The sequence below is a fragment of the Caretta caretta genome, chromosome 4, assembly GCF_965140235.1.
Source record: "Caretta caretta isolate rCarCar2 chromosome 4, rCarCar1.hap1, whole genome shotgun sequence".
Classification (NCBI taxonomy): Eukaryota; Metazoa; Chordata; order Testudines; family Cheloniidae; genus Caretta; species Caretta caretta.
Window position 1 is genome coordinate 120,311,151 of NC_134209.1, and position 14,607 is coordinate 120,325,757.

Consider the following 14,607-nt stretch of genomic DNA (forward strand, 5'->3'; position numbering starts at 1 on the left):
CCAGGCCTCTCTGCCTGGAAAGATTTGGCAGTTTCTCACTTCAATGGATGCGTGTCTTCTACCTCAGAGAGTTATTCACTTTCTGCCCTGATTGCTCAAGAACTTCTCTCCCAGGCCTCTCTCACCTGGAGAGATTTTCCAATTCAGGCTCCTTCCTTAAGTAGCTCTGTGACACACCTATTAATTTTGCACTGCTGCCTCAGAGTACTTCTATCCCAGGCATTTCTACCTGGAGAGCTTTTATCATCCTTTTAGCAGGGCTTATCTCCTTTTTAGCAGAGTTCCCTCTCAGGCCTTTCTACCTGGAGAGCTATTCATGGTAGTTTCTGCCTTGGTTCTCAGGGTTTCTCTCCCAGGCCTCTCTACCTGGAGAGCTTTTAATATCTCATTGCCCTAGTTAGGGTTCCTCTCAGAACTCTTTGTCTGGAGAGGTTTTCATTGTTCAGGCTCTCTGGGAGCTCCTTCTATTCAGAGCAAACCAATCTCAAAAGGCAGGCTCAACCAAAGGTACCCTTTAGCCATGTTTCTCAGCTGTGGGGACGGACGGACTTCTTGTTTGGCTGACATTAGGAAGTCCACTAGGTCCTTGGCAATACCCTTATGTCCCTCAGAGAAATATGAAGTGACCATAGCCCAAGGTCCCCCTTTTTGTAGGTAGCCCATACAGTGCACGTAACCCTCCATGTCAGTGACATGTCATGATTTACCACATAGGGGGCATTCAGATGGTAAAAGCCTTTTACTGTCTCTAGGCTGGTTAACAAAGCCAGGATTTCCCCAGAAATAAACTCTCTTACTGTGGCCTCCTGATCTGGAGAGGAGTCCTTCTGAATGCATCTGCACGTACACCCTTCAGAGTTAAAAGATCTCTCTATCCAAGCTCAGATCGCTCCCAGGACTTCCAAAGACCAGGGACTGTACTGTTTTGCCCACTGCTTTCAATACCTGGCTTAGCAACACTCACTTTTGTTCTTGCTATACCCACACTATCGTGTGGATAACATTCAGCAGGTTAGCACCATTTTTAGCTTCCTTTTTCCTCCAAGAGCAGCTCTTCTTTTTAGCAGAGGTCCAGTTGTTGCCCTGCTTTGCCACTATATCATGATCCTGGATTTTTAGACGCATGGTCAGGCAGCTCTCTGTTTCATCAGGTGGCTGTATGTCCCTATCCAAGCCATCTTCCTTCTGTACTGGCTTCAGTCCACAAAACCCCAGCTTTCTCCTTAGCCAAGTTGGACTTTGACCCTGGCTGGACCTTGATCAGGTTTTGGAGCTTGGTCAGCTCCTTTTGCAGTAGTAAGCACTGCTGGTCCGCTGTCTCCTTTTCAACTTTGAGATGGGTCAGTTCTTGCTCCTATTTTAGTGCTTACCCTACAAACCTTTCCCATGAAGAGCAGATCTCTTCCAGCTCCTGCTGGTATTAAGCTACCTATATCCGTAGTTCCAGGATTTCAGCCTGGTTCCGATCAGCCGTAGCAGCCTTCTCTTCTAGCTTATCCCAGTCCTTTACAGTAGAGGTCTGCTGTGTAGCTGAGGGGCTACGCTATTATTGCAGCCTCTGTTGTACATGGGAACTTACTGTTTATGGCACAGGACACCCACTTCTTTATTAGACTGCTACTCACTCCTTTCAGGAGGCCTTTCTGGGTGCCTAGCCCATCAGCCAACCCACTGGTATCCACACAAGCCTTGGGGTAATCTCTGGTCTTAGTCTCTGGCTCTTTTCCCAGTATGGTAAGCTGCTCCTCTAAGGCTTGCTGGGTCCTCTCTCAGGTCAGCTTCTGTTGTTGGCTTTCTTTCAGAATTCTGCTCAAGGAGAGGGTTTCTCTCTTCTGTATCTCTATTTTTGTATGGGCCCACTGGTTTCTATAATAGGCAGATGCTCCAACTCCTTCTATCTTTTAGGCTGGAGACTTCCTACTCCAGGTTTCGGTTCAGCTCACCTCCTTCACCTGCCTATCATCTTTTGTGTAGCCAGTGTCTCACTCACTAGGCAGACACGTTTTGCTTGCCTTGAATACCTCTTTACATTTGGCCGCCAGCGCCAGCTTCACCTTCTCAAGATCAGCTGTCTCCTGCTTGGTCTGTCCCCAGCTCCTTGGCCAGCTCTTTCACCATTTGGAAACGGGTCTGTTCTATTCCCTGGACCTGGGTCTCATAAGCCTTTAGCCAGTTATTTAGTTCATACCAGAGAGCATTCATCTGGTTCTGCAGGTTGCAGGGGTGCCTGGTGCCCAACCAAGAGTCCTGACTATCCGTCATTCTCTGAGCTCCCAGGCCCTGTGAAACAAGTTTCCCTCGGTCTCCAACACCTCCTGTCAAGGAACCCTGCTGTCCCTCAGAGCTTCTTTTTGGGCTCTTCTCCACAGAAGTCATTTCAGGGCCTTGGCCTTGCTTCAGTTCCTGCAACACATTAGGTACATTCCCCATGTTCTCTTCCCTCAGGACAGACACTGCAGGCTGGGTCTTCCCTTCAGAAAAAGGGTTGTTCAAGACACACAACTGCTTTCCCATTTCTATCACATGGGCTTCAGTCCTTCCTTGTCTACCAGGTTTGCCAATTACAGGGAGTCCTGGGACTATGATAGTACCAGTACTGACTTCCTGAGTTAGGGGGGGCAACACCTTCTTATGTGGCCCATTTCCCCACAATGGAAAAAAAACTATCCGTGGGTAGCCTTCCAAGCCCTAAACTGAGTCCCGACAGTCCTCTGTTCTGCCTTAACTATAGCCTGGGCCTCAGCCATTCGTGGCTGAGTGTCTTTATCCACCTGGCCTTCACTGGTCCCAGCAGCCCTCATGGCAACCGGGCTGGACTTACAACCATGGCTTGTATCAAGCTGAATCCATCTCACCTGACCCCTTGCCCATACTACCTAAAGCTCCACGGGGGGGGTCTTCTGACTCTTTCCTCTGTGGCACCTGCAGCGGCCGGGCCTGGGTAGACGCTGTTTTAGCTGCCAGGCTCCCTGCCAAGCCTAAGACTGGTGATCCTGGAGTTGCTGCTGTTGAAGCCCCTCCCGGGTTTTGCCGTGCTGTTGCTGGGTGGCTTGCTGAGGCTTTGAAGCTGCCACAGTTTGCTACTACTGGCCTACAGCTCTTATCAGCTCTTCCATGGTCCCCTTGTTTGCAGGGGCTGGTCCGAACAATCCTACTTCTGGTACCAGTGTAAAGTGGTTGAACTCACCTCTCGCAAGTGCCCCCTGGCCAACTGCGTGTGCCTGCACTCTCTCTCTCCCCCCGTTTGTGGTGGGTCTTCACTGACTCAGCCCTCCAGCCAAGTCATACACAGTATGTCTGTGAGATAAAAGCAACGCAACCCCCTTTTGGGGTACTCTCTCAGTGCCCTCCGTAATGTCTCTCTCTGTTTGTCCCTGTTCCGCAATAGAGCAGTGCTCCAGAGCTCTTTCCCTGGAGGCAATGTCTTCATCCTCTCAGGGCCTTTCTGGCTCCAGCTCTTCAGCTGGGCCACTACAGTTCAATCCCACTTCTGGGGTGCCTCAAAGTCCAGGCCACTTTCCCAGTAGCTGCTGGTGAGGATCCGGGCCCGCCCTCTACTCTGGGTGCCAGCCCAGAGACCCTATAGATAGCAGCCATCTGCAATGTCCCTTTAAATAAACTGCATTGCTGCTATAATTCCTTGGGCCACTTCCCCGTGCTCCCGCACATTCTTCACCCTAATCTCAGGGTCTTGTCCTCCTGGAGTCCCAGCAGCCAGCCTGGAGCACCATCCACTCTCCTCAGTCTGGCCCTGCAGCTCTTCTTCTATTAGCCTGCTGGGCCCTGATTGGCTGCTTCCCACAAAGCCACTCTAGGCAGCTTGGAGGACCTCTCTACTGCCCTTTTATGAGGTGGGGTGTGGCAGGGCCATAAGACCTCCAGCAGGGGGCCTCAGGACCTAGTCCTCCCCATCACAGCAACTTTAATGGGTTTTGTTACTAAATATTAATATTTAAAATTCACAGGTAATTTTATAATAAACAATGTCCCTTCAAAACACAGTAACTAATATGTCTCAGTCTTTAGGGGGGTTTATTGTACAAATTGTTCTTTTGGTCTAGTAGCATATACTGAATGTTAGAGCTCTATAATTCACCATATATTATAATAAGACTATGGCTCTCTGCTAAAGCTTATCAAGAAATGCCTTTCATGGAACAGCTGAAAGTTCCATCATCTTTGTGTGAAATGACAGGAAGTCTCTAAACAAAAGTAACATAAAAAATGAAGAGGCATAGTTACTGTGTCAATTTTTTGTACTTACGCTTGTGAGTAGATGTTTCAGCTGATCATTAAGAGCAGGACCAACAATGGCACTCAGCTGTACCAAAGCATTCAATCCTCTTTCAAATACTTCACTGTTTGAATGGGCCTTGTAAGGGAGGGGGGAAAATTAATAAACTGCTGTCAAACAGTAATTCTCGATCAAATGTGCAAGCTCACTAAAACAGCAATCTCTTGAGTAGAATAATTAGTACTTACACAGTGCTTTACCTTTTCAAAGCACTGAAACTAATGTTTGAAGAGGTTTAGAAACACAAGTACAGCATTATTGAATATGTTAATATCAAGCATGTGTCATTTAAATGCCAATGTATTTTCAGGGGGGAAAAGGGAAACACACCCAACACAGCATCCAATACTGGATGCTGATGGCAAGTTTCAGAAGTTTTTCAGAATGAAACAGACTTTCATTTATTCTGTAGTGTGACAACTAATCATTTATTTATTTGATGGAGAGCAAGCTAGGTAGTTAAAGAAACGATAGTAATGTGACTGTTATTGTAACAGCATGCAGTATCTTTGGGGGAACATATTTTATTACATTTATGTAACCTGTGGGACAGGGAATGTGATTATGTTCTACTTCCTGGGGGAGGGTTACCACAGCTCCTTCACAAATTAAAAAGGGGCCCGAACCATACAAAATACTCTGGCCTATTAGGGCCCCATAAGACTGATGGGTGACTCCTGGTATGTCTAGTGTGTGTTTAAATCAGTTTGTTGTTTTCATTATGTCTTCTCTGCAATGCTTTCACCTTAAAAATAAATGTGCTTGCTTAGAAAGAGCTGTGTGGTAACTTGTCACTGCTGGCAATACATTGTTCATAGCCCTTGGAGAGAGAAATTAATTTTACCGGTGCTGGCCATTAGGCAGACTAGCTTGCTGGGGATATCCCAGTATAAGGCAGGGCTATGTGCAGGCTTAAAACACCATGTCAGATGGGAGTGGGACAAGGGTCCCCCCGCAGAGACTGGTGATGGCTGCACACCTGAGACCTGACTGGGCACTCCTGAAGTGAAACATGAAGTGAACACAGGTGCAGTTACTCAAACTGTGACAAGTCCATCTACAGAATCTCAGTTTTAGTCAGGTGTTTACTACATTACCCTATAACATTTTTAAAAAGCATTCAAGAAACGTGGATTAGCTGCAATTATAGTATAGTAAGTAATTTTAGCTACTAAATTGGTAAACCCAGAGTAACTATTAATGGTAGTGTTAGGTTGGAAGAAGATATTGAATGAGGTCCCTGCCAGGATCTATTGTGGATCATTAACAAAATGTGTTACAGAACACTAATGACTGTCCTGTGTAAGGATCCACTATTTGTTATACTGGATTGTAGTAGTAATGGATGTATATGAAGTACTTCTTAGGCCTCAATTAGAGAAATGCATTTAGTTTTCAGCATTACATTGTAAGAAGATAACTGGGAAAAAGTTCAGACAAAAAGCATAAAAATTTGAAAAAGTTTGAATAACTAGAACTACCAGAATAGGCCCAGGGAACTGATAAAGGCTATAAATATTACTTGACTCATCTGTAGTGCCCATAACGTGAGGATCTCAAAGAATTCTCGAGTATTAATCCATCCCCGTAAAACCCATGGGGTAAATAACAATTACTACCCTTTTATAGGTGAACAAACGGAGGCACAGCAAAATAATAAGTAATTTAACAAATAATTTAACTTGGCTGAATTCACACAGCAAGTCAGTGGGAAAACCAGAAATATAATCCTGAAAAGAGACCTGGACACAGATCCATAAAGAGAGCTAGGTGCTGCAATGCTGAACCTCTGAGCATGCCTACCAGATCAGGCCCCACAGACAAAACAGGCATTCCTCCGCCTATCTTCCCCTGGCTCATGGATAACAATAAGGCTTAGGTGGGAGAGAGGAATCCAGATGCCTAGAGTGAGGCAGCAGTGTGCTTGCTCAGAGGCAGATACTTACATGCCTAAGGAACTTTTAGTGGAAATTCAGCACTGAGTTTAGGTTCCTACAGGGCTGGATGGCAGCCAAGTGGGGGGTTTTAGGGATTGCAAAGGAACCTAAATCTGGAATTTAGGTACCTAAGCATCTTTTCAGATCTGGCCATTGTATTAAGAGTCCCCATACAGGTCCATTCCAACCTAAGACTTCTGCCTTGCCATAACCTTTCAATTCCTTCAAATGAATTACTGTAATACACATTTTTAAAAAGTATGCTTAGTCCCATTTTCTAATGTTATTCGTCTTTCCCCATTGATCTATTCCATTTCATCCTTTGAACCCCTTTAATTTTATTTCAATCCTTCCATAAAACAGTCTTATCTATTTGCTGTGGGTCTGTGCATTTTACCTCATATGTCCCTTTACCTTTGATTATATGCATATTATACATAAAGCACAATGATGTTGAAGTTCTACTGGTGCCTATTTCCCACACTCTGAGTATGTCTACACTGCAACGTAAGACCAAGGTTAATGGGAATCCAGTTAGCTGACCTGTGTTAGGGAACCTTAGGCTTGAGTGTCTACATTATATTTTAACCCCAGGTTAAGAATTTTCTGACCTGTGCTCGAACCTAGTGCTCTGGTGTTCACACTGCAGTGTGCAGAGCCATATCAAAGTAATTATATCTCAGAGTCCCTAGAGCACTCCCCCTCCCAAAATGTGGTCACTCTAGCCTTAGGAACATGATGCACTGTAGGAAAACTTTACTGCCCACCCTGCACATTACCAGGAAGCACCCCACTTTGCAAAAGTCTTGATGGACTCGCTCTCCTTTGCACACCCAGGAGGCTCTCTGATAATGTGCTTGCAGATTGGTGCTCAGAACAGAATAAGTTAACGCTGACCTGAGCTGCCTCCGTTTGCCAACGGGGAGGGAGGGAAGGGACTTCTGTTTTCAATAGAGTGCAGATTCTTGGGATAGAGAGGACTAAGGAAGATGTCCCATGGAATTGTGGGATACTTCCAAATGACTCCCAGGACCTGAGTCAAGTGGGGTAGCGACTACACTGCAAAGTAATAGGGCTCAGACCCTGCTTGACTTGAGCTTGGACCCTCCTGGGTCCCAGCCCTTGGCTAACACAATTGCAGTGTAGATGCAAGGAGTGGTCAGCCTTGAGCCCAGGCTCAAGTACAGGCTTACACTGAGAGTAGACATTCTCTCAGAGCCTGAAGAGTCATTCGAGAGCTGCCCCATTTCTCATGGGTTGCTTCTGTCATCCTAGGACTCAGACAGTTTCCCATCTGCAACACTTGTACCAAACTGTGACTTTTTTTCTTTGTAAGAAAAGAATCCAAGACTATAATAAATGAAAAATAAGAGAAACATACCAGAGTAGCCTTTAACACTGGAACGAGTCGAGGCAACAAGGGAATTGCTTTTTCAGTAGCATCTTCAACCAAGAGTAATTCCTTAAAGCCCTCCTTTGATACAAATGTATATGGGTGTTTTGTCTCTCTTAGTCCCTGTTATATATATATATATGGAAAATATCTTTTCTTAATATGTAACTTTTAACACAACACTACATTAAAACATCCAAAAGTTCCCTCTAGTAGCAATATATTGCTTATGTTTTATTGCAGCAGCCATTCAAAAACATAAAAACACACTTACTCCACCATGTGGATTCATTGAGTATACCTCTGCTCACTAAATATTCAGGTTTTTTCCTTGATACGTGAAAGAATACTTTTACCCTTTTAATATGGTCACTTTCATCAACAGATGTACTTCTTTATCTTCATTCCATCTTCCCAAAGTAATTTCTCCACAGCCCCATGAACAGAAAATAGATGACATTTCTAAGGGATTTCCCCTACTCTTAATGAAAAACAGAATGCAGTACAAGGCTGACACTTTAAAGTGGTGCAGGCTTGTGATGTCCTGAATCACAGGAACTCACAATCTATATGGCAGAAATCTTTGATTTGTTCTGTGAGAGAAGGTCCCTCAGCCACTTCAAATATTAAGAGATTATTTTTTCTTTCAAAAGCATCTAAACATAGCTCAGGTTCAGCCTAGCACGTCTGATACAGGACTCTAAGACCTGATCTACACTAAAAAATTAGGTCTATCCACCTTCATCACTCAAGGGTGTGAAAAATCCACACCACTGAACGGTGTAGTTAAACTGACCTGATTCTTCTGTCGACCTAGCTACTGCCTCTTTGGGAGGTGGATTACCTACACTGATGGGAGAACCCCTCCTCTCGGCGTAGATAGTGTCTACACTGAAGCGCTGGAGCTGTGCTGCTGTAGAATTTCAAATGTAGAGATGCCCTAAATTTAAGTTTGTAGAGATTCTTGGAATGTCTTTTCAGGCAAACTCCCTGCCAAATGTTGGGAAAACAGGAAATAAGACTGGACACAAAGTAACTTATAGTGACCAGTACAAAGAGCAGAAGGTAAGGATAAATTTGAGCATATTTTCGACTAGGTTTCCTGGCTGCTTACTGACTGTAATTCATTTTGATTGACAAGGCCCCACTTCCAGTGAGTAAGATTAACTCACTGAAGAGAAGGTTCTCTTTACATAGTTGGGATGGACCTAAATTTATTTACACACAGGAAACTGGTGACTGACAGGAGAATCTCTGACACCACAAAAGAATCAAAGGATTCTCTACAGGAGCTGGAGCTCTGAGACCCAAATTCAGCTCTGGATGAGCTATTTTGGCAAATATGCCAAAGGCCTTCCTCTTCACACCACAATGCTATATTCATAGATATTTAGGTCAGAAGGGACCATTATGATCATCTAGTCTGACCTCCTGCACAACACAGGCCACAGAATTTCACCCACCACTTCTAGAGTCCTACCAAATTCACGGTCCATTTTGCTCAATTTCACTGTCATAGGATTTTTTAAATAGTCAATTTCATGGTTTCAGATGTAAACATCTGAAATTTTAGGATGTTTTTGCTCAGTATTTTAGAAAATTTACCACTGGACAGAGCCCTAGTCTGAAATATTTCAGGCCTTAAGAATGAAAGTGCTGAAAGGTTGTAAAGGGACTGAAAACAGGATTTGAATTGAAATCCCTGTGCAACTTTAATTATAGTGGTCACTCCCCAATAAAATAAAGTATTATTATGAACAGCAAAATCCACAAATCTTTTTGGTTCTTGTTTGTTCAGCAACTTTCCATTACTCTCTCCCATAACCCAAATTACAGACGAAGATTATTTTTAAAAAATGTTCAACTGCTCAAACTGATTGACCATCTTCAAATATTATCTTTGTTTATACTATGTTTATCACTGTGGAATGTAACTTGGTTAGATTAGCTTCTTGGGAGCTGTAATTCACTCCAATTTGAGATCTTTGAGGGCTCAAAAACAAATATATTGCCGCTAAAGGTATCTATAGAAACTGACAGTGACTAATTGTAATAAGATAACTGAAAAATAACTGTTTTGGCTGAATATTACCCCTCAGTTGAAAGTCTGTTTCACACTAGGGATGTACTATCTTTTAACAATGACATTTTACAATATCTATGTGGGTTTATTAAAAGCTTACTCGCTTTCAAAATATTAATTCTCTTAAAATATTGCTGGAAATCCATCACAGAGTTCTCATTCCCTGGGAGAAATGTCTCCAAGAACAATTTAAAATAATATTAAGACACAAAACTATTCAAATAGAGCAATACATTATCACAACCTCCATAAAGAGCTATACTGAAATTTTCCAGTTCTTCAGAAAGCATTATTAGGACAAGTATTTATTGGGCCTATATAAGGTCAAAAGGAGAGTTTAAACGGATTACAGAACAGCATTGTCACCATTTGATGTACAATGCATAAAATACGACTCTAATCTCTAAATCATACTCAAAATAGGCCAGATGTGGCTATATGCTGGGAGTTTATGTATTAATTTAACTCCCACGATAGAATAAGATTGTACACAATTTAAGATTTCTAGCCCTTATAATTGTGAAGAAAATCTTCCAAACAAGAACTAGTAAATCCCTGTCTTCCCGAGTTTGTATACAGATAAAACAAAGACAAATGGATTCAAGGGGAAGTTGCCTCTGAAACATAATGACAATTGAACACCACTATTATTAACTACTGTTCTTTTCCACAGAAACATTTAGCTAACATGCTTATTTTTTGTTCTTAGATTGATGGGAAGGAAAGCTACAGCCCTCTATAGGCAAGAAAAACGCTGTACTGTAACAGTCCTTTCTGTTCCTGATTTACCCTCTGACTGAATCCTATTCATGTGATGTTTGCAAAGGGTAGAAAGGAAGAAAGAATGAACAGCTGTTCCGCTTCACTTCTCCTTTCATACTGGATTGGAAAGGTGGTTTTACTTGAAGTTTTCCCTCTAGCCACTAGCATTTTTGGTTGCAATTGCTAATCAGCAGCCATTAGGTGCTTCATCTTCTTTCCCCTCTGCCTTTCCTAGTTAGTGTAGCAGAGAGTATGCAAAAGAAGAGAGCTGGGAGGAAGATGAAGAGAAGGACAAGATGATCCAAAGCCCAAGGATAGAGAGAAAGGCTTCTGCCGATGCCACTAAAACCTATCCCTTAGGCCTTCGCTGGGGAAGGTGTGATGGATTAGTGTATGTCCGTACATAGCTATATCAAAACTCCATCTCGGAGTGGGGATTCCAGAAGTGTTAGTAAAGGGCTAATAAAGCACAGAAATCAAGAGTCATTAATCTGGATGGTCTCCCATTCAAATGGAAACATCCTAAGACAATAAGCTAGCTGCTAACCAGTGTAACTAGTTCTCCTAGGTGAGTCTGTAACCAACCATCAGATCACCTGATGAGGAACTCAAAGCCACTGAGGAAAGTCACTTGAAAGGGGGGACTGCAACCTTATAATGGGAAGGCTCTCACTGACTTTTGTTGCGGGCAGGGAAGGAGGGAGTAGGAGAAGACAACAATGGGACCCTGAAAGGACTGACCAAAGGACTCCTGGAGTGGTGGGGGCACTGGAAGGAGAGTTTTGCATAAAAGTTTTTATTTTCTATAGAGGTATCTCTCATGTGCTTTGTTTGTGAGTAAAGTACAACTGATTTAGCAATTCTGTTGCAAAGTTTGTGTGCCCCTTGCTTTCACTGTCCTCTATTTGCTGAAGAGGGGAACAGTAATCCAATGGATCCACAACTTCAGTACAACTCTAGGAACATGAAAAAGCTATGGGGGAGGCTTGGAAGATTCAGGGCCTAGGCAAAAGGACCGTAGAGTGCGCATAGACAACACCCAGACTCGCTCCAGTCTCAGCCTGCCTACGAGCACCTGGGATCCAATGATTGGATCCAGATAAAAGAGACTAGTGAATGTCCACCAGACGCAGCTCATCCAGTAATCCAGAAAGATCTACTAGCTACAACCCCTAAGGAATGTAACTTTTTGGATTCACGCTGAGGTAAAGATGAGGTATAATAATTGGGAATAAAACTAAGAGGGGTAAAATAAGTGTTCAAGTTCCTTGGAGGTGTTTGGAGGACTACAAAGTATCTGCTTCTATGCAGGTCCTCTGTTCCTCCCCATCTTTCTTCCCGTGAAGGTTCCCACTATCCAGCTGGTCTGGACACTGGGAACTGGATTTGCCTTTAAATGCTCAACATCTTAATATTATTTATTCTTGTAATCTGTGTAAGATTTGAATTTGGGTCTCCAGAAAACCACCAATCTTGACAGTTTCTAGATATCGGCGTGAGTTGGCACTTGACATATGAAGTAATAAGTAAACAACTGTTTTAGTTATTGTAGTTATCAACATTCAATTACCCACCTATTTGAATAATGCATGCCAATTTCATTTTTTGACCTTTGCATGGCAAAAAAGCTTTGTATTATTCTATAATTATTCAAGAAAAGCAAGTTTACCTCAGCTAAAGTAATAAGAAGAGGATCAAATGGAAGAGTTTCAGGAAGACATTCCCACTGTAATTTGTGTTTTACTGAGCCATGAACCAACCTATCATGCAGAACACAAGTTAGTAAATGGTACAGAGAAACAAACAGCATATAACAGTAAATTTCTTTAACATGCTAGTCATACCAAAAGATCCACAAATGTTTTGAAAAAATCACTATAAAGGTATATATACCCATCTAATATGCACTGCCTTCCCAGTGAAATGCACAGCCCTATTTGGGCAGAACGCTATAGCGTTTTGACACACCATTACAACTCCTGAAAAAGGCAACATCTAAATTCTTCAACAACCTGTAAATAGGTTTCAGAGGAACAGCCGTGTTAGTCTGTATTCGCAAAAAGAAAAGGAGTACTTGTGGCACCTTAGAGACTAACCAATTTATTTGAGCATGAGCTTTCATCTGATGAAGTGAGCTGTAGCTCACAAAAGCTCATGCTCAAATAAATTGGTTAGTCTCTAAGGTGCCACAAGTACTCCTTTTCTTTTTGTGAACCTGTAAATAGAGGCTAAAAATAAAATAGCTGTAAATAATAATTATTACATTGTATTTCCCATATATATATCAGCACCAACTGTTTTTCCTGCAAACTTAATGTACTGATAAAAACAACGAGGAGTCTGGTGGCACCTTAAAGACTAACAGATTTATTTGGGCATAAGCTTTCATGGATAAAAAACCCCACTTCTTCAGATGCATGGAGTGAAAATTACAGAAACAGGCATAAATATACTGGCACATGAAGAGAAGGGAGTTAGTTGCCTTACAAGTGGAGGTACCCGTCTCTTCATGTGCCAGTATATTTATGCCTGTATCTGTAATTTTCACTCCATGAATCTGAAGAAGTGGGGGAGTTTTACCCCTGAAAGCTTATGCCAAAATAAATCGGTTAGTCTTTAAGGTGCCACTGGACTCCTCATAGTTTTTGTAGATTCAGACTAACATGGCTACCCCCTGATACTTAATGTACTGATATTTATCAAAACAAAAGTTTTCTGTTTATATGGATATTTACAAGATCAAAACTTTTTTTTTTAAACTAAGTCTATCTGTATTTATGCTAGATCTAATTGGTTCTTCTTTAAGTAGATACAATCATGTATTCCACTTAGATGTGCATGCACTCAGGACACCAGAGCTGGAGAATTTTGCCTAGCAATACCAGCAGAAGGCTCAAAGCCCCTCCTCTGGCTATATGAGACAGCACCACCTTGACCCTCCTCAGTTCCTTGTTACTTCCGTGGCTAGAGTTGGAGCTCTGTGTGGTTCTTAACCTCACAATCTCTCTCTCTGTGACTTTTTTCTAGTTCTATATAGTTAGTTAGTAACCTTAGTATTAGTTAAATTTAATGTTAGTTAATTTAGCTAATTATTTTCCTTGGGATGGCCTCCCCAAGAATGATCCCCACACCCAGTGCTTGCTGTGCTTGGGCAACGCCCATGTCAAGGAGTGGTGTTCAATTTGTAAATCATTCACAAAATGGACTCAGGTGGCTAGAGACCTTTTCCCAAAGCAACATCTGCTCGAACAGGCCATGTGGCCTGTTCCAGCACTGAGGCCCATGCTGGATCAGAGGTCATCCTTAGATTCTCAGAGTGCTGTCGTTTTGTGCTCTGGAGTCAGGGCCTCTCTAAAACGATGGAGGAGCCATTCCACATTGAGTGCACAGAGGAAAAGATCACATAAGAGTCTCGTGGAGATTCTTCTGCTTCCTCCAGAAAGAGCATGCACTGGCATGCAGGATGGCACAGGTGCCTCTAACCACTTCCCGGGACTGCACAGGAAGGTTAGAGACGCTGTACTGTCAACACCAGTTCTGGCCCCAGCGTATCTGTTGAGTCCGGCACCAATGAGGACAATGCCAGCACGGACTGTTTCCACATTGACAGCATATCAGGCAGCAAAGGACCACCTCTGCCTTTCCTTCCCGACCTCTCCCTTGGTCCAAGACTTTACCAGGGCTACATCATTTATAGCCCCATTGGCTGGGCAGACTGCTGAACCTTGTGAACCTGGGAGAATAACATGAGGGGGAAAGGAGTCCAGGAGAGCTGGCTGTATTTTAAAGACTCCCCATTGAGATTACAGGGACAAACCATCCCAATGGGTAGAAAGAATAGTAAATATGGCAGGCGACCAGCTTGGCTTAACAGTGAAATCCTTGCTGATCTTAAATACAAAAAAGAAGCTTACAAGAAGTGGAAGATTGGACAAATGACCAGGGATGAGTATAAAGATATTGCTCGGGCATGCAGAAGTGAAACCGGGAAGGCCAAATCACACCTGGAGTTGCAGCTAGCAAGAGATGTTAAGAGTAACAAGAAGGGTTTCTTCAGGTATGTTAGCAACAAGAAGAAAGTCAAGGAAAGTGTGGGCCCCTTACTGAATGAGGGAGGCAACCTAGTGACAGAGCATGT

The 14,607-nt window shown here is 43.0% G+C and overlaps 1 protein-coding gene across 4 annotated transcripts in view; it reads right to left on the minus strand.

The window, feature by feature from the left end:
* Positions 1–14,607, minus strand: part of PACRGL (parkin coregulated like) — a 39,154-nt gene that overhangs the window by 10,757 nt on the left and 13,790 nt on the right. For all 4 annotated transcript variants that reach the window (XR_007356471.2, XR_007356470.2, XM_048848730.2 and 1 more), the window contains exons 4-6: positions 12,139–12,229; positions 7,613–7,747; positions 4,265–4,372 (exon numbers count right to left, since the gene is read on the minus strand). Coding sequence is in view for 2 of the 4 variants with exons in the window: in XM_048848730.2 (XP_048704687.1) it covers positions 4,265–4,372; positions 7,613–7,747; positions 12,139–12,229 (334 nt within the window). In the remaining 2 variants the exon portion in view is untranslated. The remainder of the gene's footprint in view (positions 1–4,264; positions 4,373–7,612; positions 7,748–12,138; positions 12,230–14,607) is intronic.